Raw genomic sequence first — 15,332 nt, forward strand, 5'->3', positions numbered from 1 at the left:
TCATCTGTGGCAATTAACTTGTGCAAGACTTATTACAAAGCCAAAACTCTTGGTGTTTTTAATAATGTTAGAAGAGATTAGCAGTGTGAGTTTATTGTGAGTCTTCTGATGCACCACAGTTTCATGTTTATCTGATGAGTGGTTTCTGATTTATGCTCCCCCCTCCTTGAAGCACACAGATCATTTATATTTGCCAAAAAACCACTCAAAAAGAAGTAAAAGAAAACAACAAATCAAGTAAAGCATACAAAGACATCAAAAAGAAAACAACACTGAGACTGATTTCTTGTATCTCATGGGGTTTTAGAGTGAACCCCTCAGAGATTTTTGAGAGTGTTGGGACTTAATGTCTTTTGGAAAATAAATGCAGGTAATACTATGCAAAGTTGGCAATCTGACTTGGAATTTCAAAGTGACAGTAAATAAAAAGACTTAAAGCCTGAATTGCTATGAAAGCAGAGTTGATTCCTTCCCTAAAGAACAGCTTTCCATCTCCTCCAGGAATACGTGATGTCAATCACAGGTACATGTTTCCCTAACCTAAGCAATTTACATGATATTTGGGACACATAATTGCATGCGCAAGACTGGCTCAGCATTTATGTCAGGAGGTTATATTCTTAAAAAATTCTTAAATCATTCAGAAGTTGCTTAGTTCTCAGATGGTTCTGCTTTTTTAGAAAATAAGCCCTTTATTTACTTAAAGATTCACCCTCCTTTTTATCAGAGACTAAAATACAGGTAATGAACAATTGTTCTCTCAGTTTATCTTTCAAAGCAGGCATGCACAGGCCAGCTCAGATGTTAGTTTGATTCACAGCCATTTTATTATTCATGAACACCCTATTTGCTCCAAGCAGCAGAGGATTTTATACCATTTGACCTGGTTCCCACTAGACAGTAGGAAAATAAAGCTTTTGTGCAAAACAGATCACCCGAAACAGAAATAATTTATAACCAGATCATTTCTCATCCTGGTCTGTGGGGAGCAATGTGGAAAGGTTTCTGCCCAACAAGCTCTCACTTTGAACCCATCCATGACAGAGAAGCACAATAAAGAAAGAAAATACTCAGAATTCAGAACCACAACAATTTTAGTTCTGCTGCAGATACTTTAACAGGTTTCTGATCAGTTCCTATCTGGGGATCAAGCCATGGATTAATTTAATGGAACTGATAAATAACACAGATCCTTATTTTTATTAAATACTTCAGTGACCTGAAATCAGCACCAACTGATTATTAGAGAACCTGCACGCTTCCTCTCATCTGAAACAGTGAGATCCTGTCTAGGGTAACTCTTAAAATGCAACTTCAGAACCATCACCGTTTAAGCAGTCATTCAAAAATGTACTGAGCTCACTCCTAAAGCAACTTACCCAGAATAAAAGTAAATCCGCTTTTGAAACAGCTTAAAACATGTCAAAGTGTTTATCTCTTTCTGTGATCTCTTTACTCCATAGCCTGCTTGTATCTATACAAAGCTTCAGGAATCCCACATACTAACAAGTGATTCCCAAATATTCTAAAGCTGCATTATTAAGCTAAGAATCAAACCAAAATGCATCAAGAGAACCATCAAATTTATGGAAGATTATTTAAAGCAGATGCATGGAATGCAATATTCTTTTTTTTTTGGTAATGTTGAATCAGCACCTCCCTGTTAAAAACCAACCATCTCTACAAATAGAAACAAAAAACAAAGCTACAGGAGACTCACAACCTCCTTCACTGCTAACTCCCAGAGTGGGAGCGGAAACTGACTCCTCCATGGCTTTGCAGCTCTAAGTGACAGAAAAAGCCCGGGGAACAGAACCAAGAAGAGGGTGAGGCAAGACAGCAGGAAACAGATACTTTACCATCTCCTGGAATGATGCGCAGGGTGACGGTGTTCCCAGCTTCCTTAATGAGGTTGACGATGTCTGAATGCGACTTGTTGGTGATGGAGCACCCATTGACGGCCAAGATCCGGTCGCCGACTTTCAGCTTTCCGCAGCGGTCGGCGGGGCTCCCTTCAATTATCCGACCTATTTTGTGAGGCATGGCCACACATGCATTTCCCGCTTTTGTATTGGTTTGGGGGTTGTTTTTTTGGTTTGGTTTGGTTTTGGTTTTTTTGGTGTTTTTTTTTTTTTATTATTGTTTACGTATGTGGGAATATGGTGAAGGGGAAAAGGAAAAAAAGGGTTGAAAAGGGAAAGAGAAGGTTAAGGGTTAATTAATTAATGCATCAAGCAAAAGTTATTATAGGATAGCTTTGCTGCCAGTGTTCAAAACATTGGCAATCAACTAGCTGAGTGCACAACACTTTACTTCCACAAAAAGGTGTTTTGTTAATCCCTCAAAACTCCCCCAAGTGGATTTCTGTTAATAAATGGTGCAATTTTTATTGACTACAACTGCACTTAGCAGCTCCATCATAACCCAAATCTGATTTTGTTTTTGAAGAAAAAAATTGAAACTGTTTGTAGAAAACTCAACTTTCCTCCTCCAAGATTACATCAGTGTCAGCCTCTCTAATCCTTCTCTAAGCCAACTGCTGTTCAAGCTTCTGCCAATGTTTTGTTCTTTCTCAATTTAGAAAGATAAAATCATTCTAGGCCTAGGAGGGAGTGCGACTCCCTATCTACCACACAGACCCACTCTACCAGCGCTGCATGGGGAAGCAACATGAATCGTTTTTCTTCCATTGTGAATAAAGGTACTACCAGGGAAGGCACAGGACCACTACAGATGGGCCAAGACTGACAAAGGTAACCTGTTTGGTGCTGGCACCCACCTCAGCCTCTACTAACCCTTCCTCTTTTATGATCTTAGATGGCACCAGGTGGGAACAAAGAAGGAATAAGGTTCTCCTCATTAAAATACCTCTAAAACCACGCACAAAACCATTGAGATGTCTGACACACAGAGCGAGAGCACTTTAGGATGAATGTGTTCTGGAGACAAAATTCTCCTCCTGTTCCATGCAGTTGTTTTGTTTCAAAACCATGGGGTTGTCCATAGCATGCAGAATTGGGACACAGGGGATACACAACATCACTCACATAAATCCAGTGAGCTTTTTTACAGCTCCTTTATGGGCAAGAGGCCTTGGGGCACACAGCACATGGTCATCTCACACTTTGCATCCACAATACATTCACCCTCAAGATGCACTTTCCCATCTCTGCTGTAGTCTTTATTTGATTAGTAGTTTTAGAGATACACACACATGACAACACTAGAAAGACCATAAAGAAGAAAAGGCTAAGACAAGGATATATGAGTTTGGAAAGATGCGATGAAATCTGGCAGAGAGTGTTAATATTAGTTACAAACATTAGGGAGATTTCTTTTTTTTTTTTTCCTTTAATTTTACCATGATGTTAGAAAGTTTCTCTTTCTGGTAATACAAAGCCCCATCACGTTTACAGTTTATCCTGTTTTGAGGATGTGAGTTTCTACTCTATCCAATAAGCACAGATGACAGAGCCCACACCAAAGTGACCAAGGTTTTAGAACCAGTTTGGCCCATCTCTAAATACTACCCAAGAAAGAAAAAAAACTACGAAGCAGGTCCAGAGCAAGCACCAGACAGCAGAGGGAACACATCTCATGCGGAGTGTTAGGAAAAAACTGAATATACTTGAAAAAATTAAAGGAAAAACAGTCACAGATCAACAGATCTCCTTGGGAGCCCCTGCACAGAAAACTTCCAGTTAGCAAGAATTTTGGGCTAAAGCAAACACAACTTTTTACAACTTCAGGTCAAAGTTTCTCTGCAGAGAAGAGTTACAGCATAATCTTCATACAGTAGAAGTTATTTACATATGTTTGAAAATCCGTTCAGAAGATAAAAGCACGCCCTCTGTTCTACACTGTGCTCAGTTTAATCTGTTTTACGTTACACCATTGTGTTCTGGCACCAGAACACCTATCTTGGAAGAGCAGTTTCCATCAGCAAGGACAGTGTGAGAGAGCCTAGAATCTGAGAACTGACAGAACTCAATGCACTAGTTTTGTACTACACAATTCCCCCTTGAACTCTCTGCTGCCAGACGTCCCAGAACAGTGCTAGAAACGGTCTGTTCTACATGAATACCAGCAAAGGTGGTGCTGCTCCCTTGATGTATTACTAAGGGTGTCACTGATGGGCAATGGCAAGAAATGTCAGAAAATAAAGCCTAGGAGAATGAGGGAAATTCCCCTTCTTGCACCTGCGTGCCCCAGGAACACTCAAGCTACACAGGGAGCCTGAAAAGCATTTTCTCTGCAAACCACAGCACTGCTGTGGGAGGTGCTGTGAAGACAGCTAAGGCATTGCTCTGTCCTTCCTTTCCCTCCACCCCTATCATGTGCCACAGACTAAGGGAACACCTTCCTTTTCAAAGTACAAGTGGATATTGCCTCTGGTCTCCTTTTGGAGGAGATGGAAAGGGAAGAAAATAGCATCTCTGACTGGTTTCCTCCTTGCAATGACACTTCTACTTGAGAACAGGCTGTTCTGGGCATATTTGCAAAACCAGCTTATGTACGTCTCCTCTGGAAGTACCACCCTGGAAATGGGTCTCTGCGTAGACAGAAACCATGACCTCCTCTATTAGGTGAGGATATTACGTGTGACAAGCTTAAACTTAATTTCTTCCTACTCTGAAGAAATGCATTTGGGAAGAGGTCAAATGGGTAAAAGAAACATCCTGTTCTTTTAACAGTATTCCCCATTTTATGTCTCACCAGCAAGCAGTATTAATTAAAACTTTCCTGCTACCAGCATGCTCAGAAAACATAATGATGATCAGAATAACCCTGATTGCCAAAGAGAAGTTAATCAGTTTAAACATTACTGCTTTTAAATCAACTGGCTTGATTCCACCATCACAAGACATATTTCATTCCACCTGCTACATTTCTGCACTGGCAAACAGCATCACTGGGAGGATCCCCAGCTGCTCCTCTGAGAGCAAACCCCAGAGAGGCTCTCCCAGAGAGCAAGCATCAGGAATTGCCATTGGTGGCATTTTAGCTCTTTGGGTTGGGATGTTTTATTTCACTTTTCTCAACTCCGTGCCGAACAAACCCCAGGAGGCAAACACCTACAGTGTTTGCCTGTGATTTTACTATTAATTACATAAATCGGGGCGCGCTCACCACTTTTAATCAAACAGATCCCCACCCGCCTCCTTGGGCTGCAAAGCTCGCGTCTCACTGGAGGTGCCATCAAAACCCCGCAGGACTCACCGAACGTCGTCCCCGCCTCAGGCCTGCTCACCGACGAGACGATGACGAAGCCGAAGCCCTCGTTCTCCCCGCGGCGGATCTCCACGTCGTAGGGCTGCACCACGGCGCTGACCACCCCGCTGCCCCCGCCGCCGCCGCTGCCGATGCCGCTGGTGCTGCCGCTGCCCGAGCTGACCGTGTTGAGGGAGTTCTGGCTGCCCTGCGGCGTTCGCTTCTCCTCCGTCAGCGAGGCCGGCTGGTTGCTGCTGTGGTGGGAGGAGGCCGGGGATGGGACTTCATTCTCTGCCTTGGGAACTGGGGAGGGGAGAACAAAGAGTGTTGGAGATGGCTGTCTACTGAGAAAAGGCTAAAAAAAAAATCACCTGCTTCAGTCTAGCCATCATATTGTGGCCATGCTTTCAGATGTCACCACCAACAGCTCTGCTCGGTGGTGGCACTGCCCACACTGCTCGCCCTCTCCTGCGTGTAGTCATTCAGCCATACTGCAGCCAGGTTAAACCAGTGCAGTGTTGTGTGCTTGGATGCTCTGTGGCATTTTAAACCTGGATTACATCAGTTCAAAGGCTCCTCCTCTAGCTATTGCATCCCCACTTCAGTTATATATGTACGACCATATGTACCTTGTACATATATATGCACAAGCCATAAGGAAAGGCAGTAATATCTCACAACAACTTCTATGTAGTTTTAAACTGAAAGCTATCAATTAGTGCACTGATTGCCTTTGATTAATGGGATCTTTAGTAATAACAATCTCTCAACATGAGCAAAACAACTTGTGCACCAAACATTTCTGGATAGAAGAACCAACAACTATCATCTGTACAGTCTGGTACAGACATTAAACATTGCTAACGTTAATATTAAACAAGTGTTTAACAGCAACTGAAGTTGAAAGGGGTATTAGTTTAAAATCTAATCAGCTACCACAAGGCTTAAAGAAATCTCAAAAAAATGACTTAGTCCAAACTCTCCTCGAGTGAGGGCCAACTCTACCTAATATCAGTCCTGACAGATGTTTGTCTAATCAGCTGTTAAATGTCTCCCCAGGCAATCTATTGGTTGCAATGTCTGACTTAAATCTTCCCTGCTGCTACATAAGGCTATTATTTCTAGTGCTATCTAACAGGCATATGGGGAGCATATTATTCCCTTCCTCTTTGCAGCAGCCTCTTAGAGTCATGGGAAGTTTAATACCTCCTCCTCTGCTTTAAGCTAAAGAATCCAAATTTGTTCAACATTTCCTTTCAAACCATGTTTTCTAGAGCTCTCCTTATTTTCCCTGGTCTTCTGGATTCTCTCCAGTTGGGCTTTCTCCAACTCAGATATGTCTTTCTTGAAGTGCTGGACCATATTGCACTAAGCCATCATCTGCTAGGAAATCAGGAGAGTTTCCCCCTGCCTACATCCCTGCACAGTCTTTTTCTTCACCTGAGCCAACCTCAGCATAAAGCTCGTGGTCCACAATAGCTTCCACTTCTTGTTACTCAGCCTGTTCTCTGCAGCCCATTTGTGCAGCTGAGAGCAGCATATTGCACTTGTCCTTGCTGAATGGCTGCCTCTGCTAATCAGGTCACTTCTCCAATTTGGTGAATCAAAATTAAGTTGAAGATCTTAAAAGCATCAGCATGAAAATGGATGGCAAACAAAATCTAAACCTGTAAAATCATGATGCAAAAAAAAAAAAAAAAAGGACTTTAAAATATCCTTGGATAGAAGTTATATCTGCACTTATATACTCACAAGTATGTACTAAATAGAAAGCATTCTTCTTATTAAGATTACAGGAGCATAAAATTTCCCCTACATGAATCTCAGGACAGAGAGTACTCATTTAGGTGAACAATCTTTTTCTACTGGCATAGAGATGACAGGAGGAACAAGGGACCGAAATTCAGGAACAGCCTTCTCCACAAAGTTCTGCTGAAATTTAAAAGCCTGCAAATATAAGGTGAAAGAAGGGATTCTGAATAATTTATCCTAGAGTAAGTGTCCACATTTGCAATGATTCAGAAATAGCTCGATCTGCAGTAACATGCCTCTGAATGAAATATCAAGAGAGATCTCATGCAACTAAATATTTCATGGTAATTTCCAGCCTGGAGGCTGTAAAACTGCATAGAAAATCTACACACAAAAACAATACCAAAATTCAGCTGCCCTTCCCCTTCCTCCCAATGCTCTTCTAAAGCTTCTCTCACACCAGACCTTGGTTAGGAATTAAAGAGAGGCTGTCAGAGGAGAGACATAACCTGGAGTTTAATCCACATTGGGAAGAAAGAAAGAAATGAAAAGTGAACATTTATTTATTATTGTGCAGAAGGGGCTCAGGCCTGGATAAGAACACAGAGCTATTTTAGAGGTACTCTTCTAGTCCTAACTTCCACTGAGGACCTAATTTCCAACCTGAATGTTATTTTGATTCTCTCTAAGATCAAAGTACATCACTGCCTATTTATCTGATGATGCCTAAACTTGAAAAGCGATATAATATCCTTTTCTTTGAGTGAGTAAAAGCAACTCCCACACCTGAGTTCCTAAAGGGACTCAAAGGGACAGGCAGCACTCAAAAGTTACTCTCCAATATTAAACATATGGCCACATGTTATTCAGAAAGCTCATGCTCATGTCTTCATTTTCTCTGCTATCATGACATTTTTCAATCCCTTATCTGGGTGCCAAAATGGTACCAGACAGTGTCACTTCTCTTTGCATCTTTGTCTTTCTGCCAGCTTTTCTGTTCATTTAGATCCTACACTTGTGCAGTGTGTGCACAATGCCCAGCATAACTCAGCATACAGAAAACTCTCTAGACCTGTGCAACCTGGTCTAGTGGAAGGTGTCTCTGCCCACAGCAGAAGGGTTGGAAATGGATGATCTCTAAGGTCCTTTTCAGCCCAAACCATTCTATGATTCTGTAACAACAAACGTGCACACCCTGGCCCACCAGAACCAACGTTTGCAGTTTCCCATCAACTTGACTACATGTTGAAGCTTCCCCTGAGCTTGGGACAGCAGCCACCCCACATCAGAGCCCTCACTTGCACTCTGCCTCTCCCTTCTGTGGACTCATCATCATCTTTTCCCTCACTCCCAGTTTAAGGGTGACTATCAGGCTGCACATTTATTTTGGGAAGTATACAGAAAACACGAGCAGTTGGCCACAGTGTCTGCTGCCTAAGTCAAACTAAAAATTGTATGTTGCAACTGAACAGTTCCCCATTTTATCAGAAACCTTATGAAGACTGGGAAAGCCAACTTAGAGAGTCTTGACTGGAAAAAATTTGAAACTTATTTGATCAGGAACAAAAAAGACTAAAAACAGGCAAAAGAGGAAAAACAACAGTACATCCCTTGAGTTTTCCCAGCACTAGAAGAAGCTTTTTTTTTCCCTTAGACCATTTGCTGAACAGATGGGATCCTGGCAAGAAAATCCACCCCTGCGGGGTGATAGTGCAGCCTACCTGTGTAAACCACTTTGCGCCTGACGGTCAGATTGACATGACCTTGCTTGGCTGCCTGTTGCATAAGCTGGACCACAAGCTGGTGTGACTTCCCCACCACAGGCGTCCCATCCACACAGATCAGCTCATCGCCCGATCGCAGGCGGCCGTCGGCGTCAGCAGCACCCAGCGGTACAATGTGACCGATGTAAATCTGAGGGATTGGCACAGGAGGAGAGAGAGCAATGAGAACCAGCTCAGCAGCCAGCTGGAAGCAAGGGGCACTCCTAGTTAGACCTGATTTAGTAGGGGCATGAAATTGTTGACAAATGTGTGCTGGTCAGGAAAGTTGCTCCTGTAAAAGCGGTTCTGTGTGAATGCAGCACATTGTGAAATTGTAATAAATTTGACATCTTGTTTCTTTAGGCAGTCCATTCATTCAAAGGACAGACAGCCTTGGAAAACTTCTTCAACCAGACAGTGACCAGACAGGAAGATGGCTAATAACACTGAGGATCTTGCCAGGGAAGCTGAGATTGAGTTACCCTTTCAGTTGCCTGCAGGGTTTACAAGCTCTGCACCACACGCTTGTCCTCCAACTCAGTCTTGGTTTATCTTCAGTGAGTTCTGTGGAGTTACTCTAACACAAGACGAATTCGTGGTCTCTCTTCCCATAAAAGAGCAAAATAATTTTGGCAGGGAAAAACATGGAAAGTCACGCTGCCACTATCTAGCTAGGACCTGTGCAGCACAGGAAAGGATGGCACCTCCCACACTGGATTTATGGTAAATAAATTAACTGAATTCAAGGAGCATATTCTAAAATCTAAGAACCTGGCATTCTAACATCAAAACACTTGCAAACATGACCAGGACATCCTATCCTCAGTGTCCAAGGACCTATGTGTTTTTATTTGGTTTATCATTAAAGTAGAAGGAGAAGCCAAACCCACTTCACTTATGGAGTTGTGGGGTTATTTTGGAGGGAGGGTGGGGAGATGCAGGATATATAAATATAGTCCACTAACTATTTAGCAGTGATGCTACAGCATAGTTCTGCACATCTGTACATTCTACTGCTGTGTTTCTGAAAGATGTCACAAACTAAAACATGATACTCACAGGTTCTCCAGGCTCATTTCCACCTAGAATCCTAAATCCAAACCCAGTTTCCTTTCTCCATAGAAAGATATCCTGCTCTTGATAATCTGGAACTGAAGGGAAAGAAGAAAAACTATCATTTTTAATCAAAACACCACACCTTTTCACCCAAATCAGGACTACTCAGATGTACATAAAAGGATGTGCCATGCAATTTTAATTTTTAAATGAGGTGGGCTTGGAGACCACCTCAGTTTCACATAAAAAAAAAAGACATAACTATCAACATTTGTAGTTTTAAATACTAAAGGATTATTACTTATATTACCATTAAAAGTTATGCAGTGGTTTCTACTTTCTAGGCATCGAATTGTGACTTGCCCTTTATTTATCACTATAATATTTCCTTCTGTCAATATTAGCATCATTACCCATTGCAAGAGTCTCTTCCAAACCATCAATAAATAAATGTGTACAGCAGAGAATTACTCTGGCAGAAACAATACAGCTGCCTCCTCTTTCATGGGAGACAGAAGAGCCACTTGTTATGACTTCTACTTCTTAATTAACTTTCCCAAGCATAGTTTGCTATCTGTCTACTAACTCTGCTTTAAATAACTGTGGGACAGATCCCCAGCTGGTGTAAATCAGAAGGGCTCCACTCAAAACAATGCAGCTCTCCTGACTCTCACTTGCTCATGTGCAGGCTCTGCAAAAGCACTGAAGAGATAAAACCAGCTGGAAACATAAAAAAGCCCAACCTCACCTACTCATTAGTATGGAACACCAGCAAGGTTTTTACAATGAATATTACATACAGTGAAGTACTAACCTTGAAGCGCTGTTGAACAGCAATGTTTTATATTAACTTACTCATGCTTGCTTTCATCCCTTTTTAAAAAATGCAGAACTAATTGCTAACATTATATCATATCAAAGACAACTTCAGGTTCATTTAATATTTATTGGATAGTATCTGTAACATTGACTAATTTTGTAATGATCCCCTCCCAAAATTTATAATTAATGATAATAAAAAGCTGTTAGCAATCACCTGCCTATAACTTCAGTAAAGAAACCAAAATATATTGTTCAGGAATCCAATTTAAATAAGTGCCTCCTCAGACAGAGGATGCAGCACGTTTGGTGACACATCATCTAGCTTTCTGTATCTACGAACAGGTTGTTTTCCATTGGCATCAGTGAATGTCAGATTGGGCCCTAATTAGATTTTACACTGTTTGTGCTTATTCTGCAAAAATTTGGGTCTGCTTGGGTGCTTGTCAGGTTTTTGGTTACCTCTGAAGGTCTCTCTTCAGTGAGTTAAAATATAACATGAATTGAAGAACTGGGAATACTAAAAATTAAACAAATAGGTGAATGGTAAGGTACAGATGTCTGCTATGACATTTTCATTTAAGCTGGCTTTACAGATAACATTTTTACATTTTAATTACCTGCAATTATAAGCTAAGCTTAACACCCGTGCCCTCACTGAATTAGAGGCTGATTTTTGTCCAGACCCAATTACAGAGCACTCGGGTGACGAACACGCCGGGTGCCTGTGTGGCTCATCTCCTCTGGCTGAAGGCAGCTCGCCACGCTCAGACGTGCAGCATGACAGAATTCAGACAATGAATTAATTGCTGTTTGCCACTGCCTTCAGCAAGGGGAGAGTGACAAGCAGACACAGTCAGGAGCTTCTCTCAGCTCTTTGCAGGCTGTTTTGGCAAAGGCTGGCCCCAAACAATTAATAGTGTGTGTTGGATCTGTCAGAGGTAAAGTGGCTGCTGCAGAGAGCTCCGGCGTGGGCCCGTGTCCTCGGCATCGCTCAACACCTTCCCATTTGTCACCCCTCCAGTCTCACTGAACGATGCCGTATGGCTCTGGTTTGGGTCCCGGCTACACAATTAGTGCTGCTGGAGGGAACAGCAGGCCAGGCTGGACCAGCTATGTCAGACCAAAGCAACAAAAAAAGACAAGTCTGCCCCCAAAGGAGCCAGTTCTTTCACATAGCGCTCCTCCCACTGGAAGGATTGCAGCAAGGTGGAACACAGATACAACAGACATACAGACAACACACCTTTTCACAGAATGAGTACAAAGCTCCTTTTACCACTTATTGTAGCAGCTCTGCAGGGCAGTGATTCACTGGCACAGCCCAGAACACCCATCCACCCCCAAGCTTCAGAGGTGAGACCCCTCTGAGGTTCCATACCGGAGAATTATTTTAGGTTGTCCCATTACTCAGTTGCTCTTCTGAGGAGCCACTTTCCTTACTCAATGTGAGCATGGTGCTGCTGAAATTTTGTTGAAAATGAATGAAAAATGGCCTCTAGGAGTCATTCACTGCAACCCTGCACCTTAACTGACCTCAAGCATGTCTGACTCTGATAAAACATGTATGCAGCCCAAATGGGTAAAATTTAACAGCAGTCTGCTTGTCCCACATTAAACCAGACCATTTGGAGAGCAGTGCAAAAGTGGTAAAAAGAGTTCTGTGAATGTCAGGAAAGGTGGGTGATGCAGGCCCGTTGATGAGCCACCTGGGCAAACGCATGAAGGAAACAGGAACACGATACAGCCACCCCCGGCCACCTACACCATCCAGCCAGGACAGCAAAGCCAGGCTTTGCCCCTGGGTGGCTAAACCTGGCATATGGCCTTGCCAGACTCCCTCGGTGATGAAGAGCCCCCCGCCACAGAGCAGCAATGACACCAGAACAAGACATCACAAGACACAGATACATTCTCGGCACAGTCTTACATTCTCCAAAACTCGTGGAATTGATTTCTCTCTCTCTCTCACCCTTGCTCAGTCCAGTTGCAGGTGAAGGTGACATAGCTGTAATATTAATTTTACAGTTTTGCAAAGCTTAATGTATCTGTTTTCTTGTTAGTTCATTTAATTAATTGTGACTTTAAGGGTCATGTTAGGCTTGCATGCACAATTTTTTAAGGTTATAGCTACTATGGATTATGACATCCTAAGTTTCACATCTCTCTGCCTGTGCACATGTAGATATAAAATACACACACATTTGAATTTACCCATTTATGCACATACATGCAGGTATATTTGAAAAACCTTCTTTCTCCTTAGAGGAAAAATTTCTGTGAGAACACCTTAAATATACTTTTTTACAAAAAACCTTTCAACTTCATAACATGAGTTAGTTTTCCAAATGGAAATATCTTCGCCTAATGTTAAAAGAAATTCTAAATGTGTGGTGATGAACAATAAACACAGTGCTTAATTACAGATAATTTAAATCAAACTTTACTATGCAAACTTTAACATGTTATATAAATAAAAATCTGCCTAGTGTGACATCAGTTTCAACATAAGATGGATTCAAGAATGATCAGTGTGAGTTTGCTTTAGTCACTGGCTCATTGGAGGCAGCAGCACTTTCAGTGACTCATAGCTTGGCAAAGCACAAAATGTTTAAGGTCCAGATTCAGCAAAGTGTATGAGGACAAGTCTGAAATTAGGAGTGGACAGTCTCACTGAAGCTGATGGAGAGTTTCAGAGCTGAAAAGTCCTGCAATTTACCCACAGATCTCATAAGGCTCCATATTTGCAAGAAATCAATTTTCTGAACTATCCCACTGCAGGAGAATTCAATTTTTTTTTTTTCTTTTCCCTTTGTGGTGGCATGGAAAGCTTTTGAAAGATGGATTCAGCAGGAGCTCTTGACAAGATGAACAAGCTCACGTGACGTGCTGGGAGTGTCATGGTCCCTTTTAGCAACACATTCTCCAAGGGCACAGATACATCTGTGTGCCCAAGAGTATCACTGCAACTGTTTGTCTACTATTAATATAATAAAAGGACATAACCCTTCCAAAGGGCTTTTACTAAGCATCATCTTTCAACTCAGTCTGATCAGAAGGTGGCTGTGATTTCAGGAGAGTATTATTCTTTTCTATTTTAAGGGAAAATTATCTAATGTTTGTGTTATTGTGCAAATATTTTTAGTTCTATGTAACTGCCGATGAGCGAACACGCTAGGGTCAAGACTTGTTTGTATTATTTTAATTAGATCTGGGGAGAGAAAAACCCTCCCAAACAAATTGTGTGCCTGAAAATAAAATTCAAGTATTAATGATAACTTCGAATATTTTAAAAGCTTTAAAAATTCTGTATCGTGTTCTGCTTTACTTTTAATTAAATGCTTAAGCCCTTCAAAGGGATTCATTAACACATCTGCAATTCAGATTAATTCATTTTGTCACTGCTGTTTTGACAGATGGCCATATGTAGGATACAGTATTTTGCAAAGCAATCAGGCCACATGAGAAAAATTTGACAACAGATTGTGCTAATCTTTAAGGAAGTTTAATAATACATTAAAAAGTAAAAAGCATATTATAAAGCTATATTTCAATAAAACTGTGTGAGGTTTCTGAATTGTGGCTCTCTGCTAAGCCATTCAATTGCTGTTGCTCTCTCTGAGTGTTCTTCAAGTGTGTCATTCCTGGATCTTGGAACTGCTTCAGCTTTCAAACCTTAAGGGTTTGTCCTTCTCTCTGATTCATGTACACAACTCCCACGAGCAGCAATGAGTTACCCATAATGAGGAGCTCAGGCAGCTAAAGCTCAGCACCAGCAAAGAGTGCATTTGTTACCACCACCAAATGCTCTGTTTTCACATCCCCACAAAGCTGGCTATTCTCAAACATGTTAATCCAGCAAAGACTGGTCACTCTGGGCCAGACTGCAGCACAGCATCTGAGCTCAGCCTTAGCCTTAAAGCATACCTTTGGGTTTACAGCTTCAAAATAAGCTTCCTTGGACCTGAGCCCAAACACTCAGCACCTTGCAGGGCTGATCCCCTCACCCCGGGGAGCTCCACATGAAGGAACTATAACCCGCACTTGTGGAATAAAGCTGCAGTTCTAATCTGCTTCCCCTCAGCCAGAATGCAGGAACAGTGATGGAGCCTTTCCTTAGCTTTGCATTATTAATTCTAGCTTAATTTTTGTTGGTTTTTTCCCTTCCCCTAAACAAGCAACGTCTGTGGCTCTCCCCCGCAGAATTGGAGCACTTTCTGATATTAAGATGCTTTGGTAAATCATAAAAACACATGCTTTTACACAATTATGGGTTAACTGGTGCTTTTCAACCTAATTGTACTCTATCAATGACTTCAGTGAGACAGGTCACTTAAAGCAAATACAGTCTTTTTGATTGAAATACTGATCCAAAGACAACTCAAGTAGAGGAAGAACGAATTTTAGAAATACTGAAATATTAAAATGTTGCCTTTGCTTTCTGTGTCTACATTCTTATTATTAATGTAAGTAACAGTGGGATGCATTCCCAGAGAAAAAGGCAGTAGTTATTCAGTACAGATTCAGTACTTAGAAATATCTTGGAGAAGAGAAACTCATATACTGAATAAAACCTCTTTACAATATTATTTTTAGATGGAAAAAAAATCTGTCTGGGCTGGAGCTAATGAATTCATCTTCTTGTGTCATCTGCACTTGAAAAATTGCACTATGCTCTTTTAATGCTCAACAATTTCAAAAATGGGCAAAATAAACCACTTAAGATGATCT

At 41.6% G+C, this 15,332-nt stretch overlaps 1 protein-coding gene across 30 annotated transcripts in view; it reads right to left on the reverse strand.

Moving 5' to 3' along the window:
* The window catches only part of MAGI1 (membrane associated guanylate kinase, WW and PDZ domain containing 1), a 334,836-nt gene that overhangs the window by 11,851 nt on the left and 307,653 nt on the right, over nt 1–15,332 (reverse strand). For 18 of the 30 annotated variants that reach the window (XM_068202170.1, XM_068202195.1, XM_068202193.1 and 15 more), the window contains 5 exons: nt 12,532–12,609; nt 9,786–9,877; nt 8,685–8,877; nt 5,221–5,514; nt 1,860–2,063 (listed from right to left, as the gene is read on the reverse strand). In XM_068202170.1, coding sequence (XP_068058271.1) covers nt 1,860–2,063; nt 5,221–5,514; nt 8,685–8,877; nt 9,786–9,877; nt 12,532–12,609 — 861 coding nt within the window. The remainder of the gene's footprint in view (nt 1–1,859; nt 2,064–5,220; nt 5,515–8,684; nt 8,878–9,785; nt 9,878–12,531; nt 12,610–15,332) is intronic. The other 12 variants (XM_068202186.1, XM_068202196.1, XM_068202179.1 and 9 more) reach the window with 5 other exon arrangements.

Source organism: Anomalospiza imberbis, chromosome 11, assembly GCF_031753505.1.
Source record: "Anomalospiza imberbis isolate Cuckoo-Finch-1a 21T00152 chromosome 11, ASM3175350v1, whole genome shotgun sequence".
In the NCBI taxonomy this organism is placed as follows: Eukaryota; Metazoa; Chordata; class Aves; order Passeriformes; family Viduidae; genus Anomalospiza; species Anomalospiza imberbis.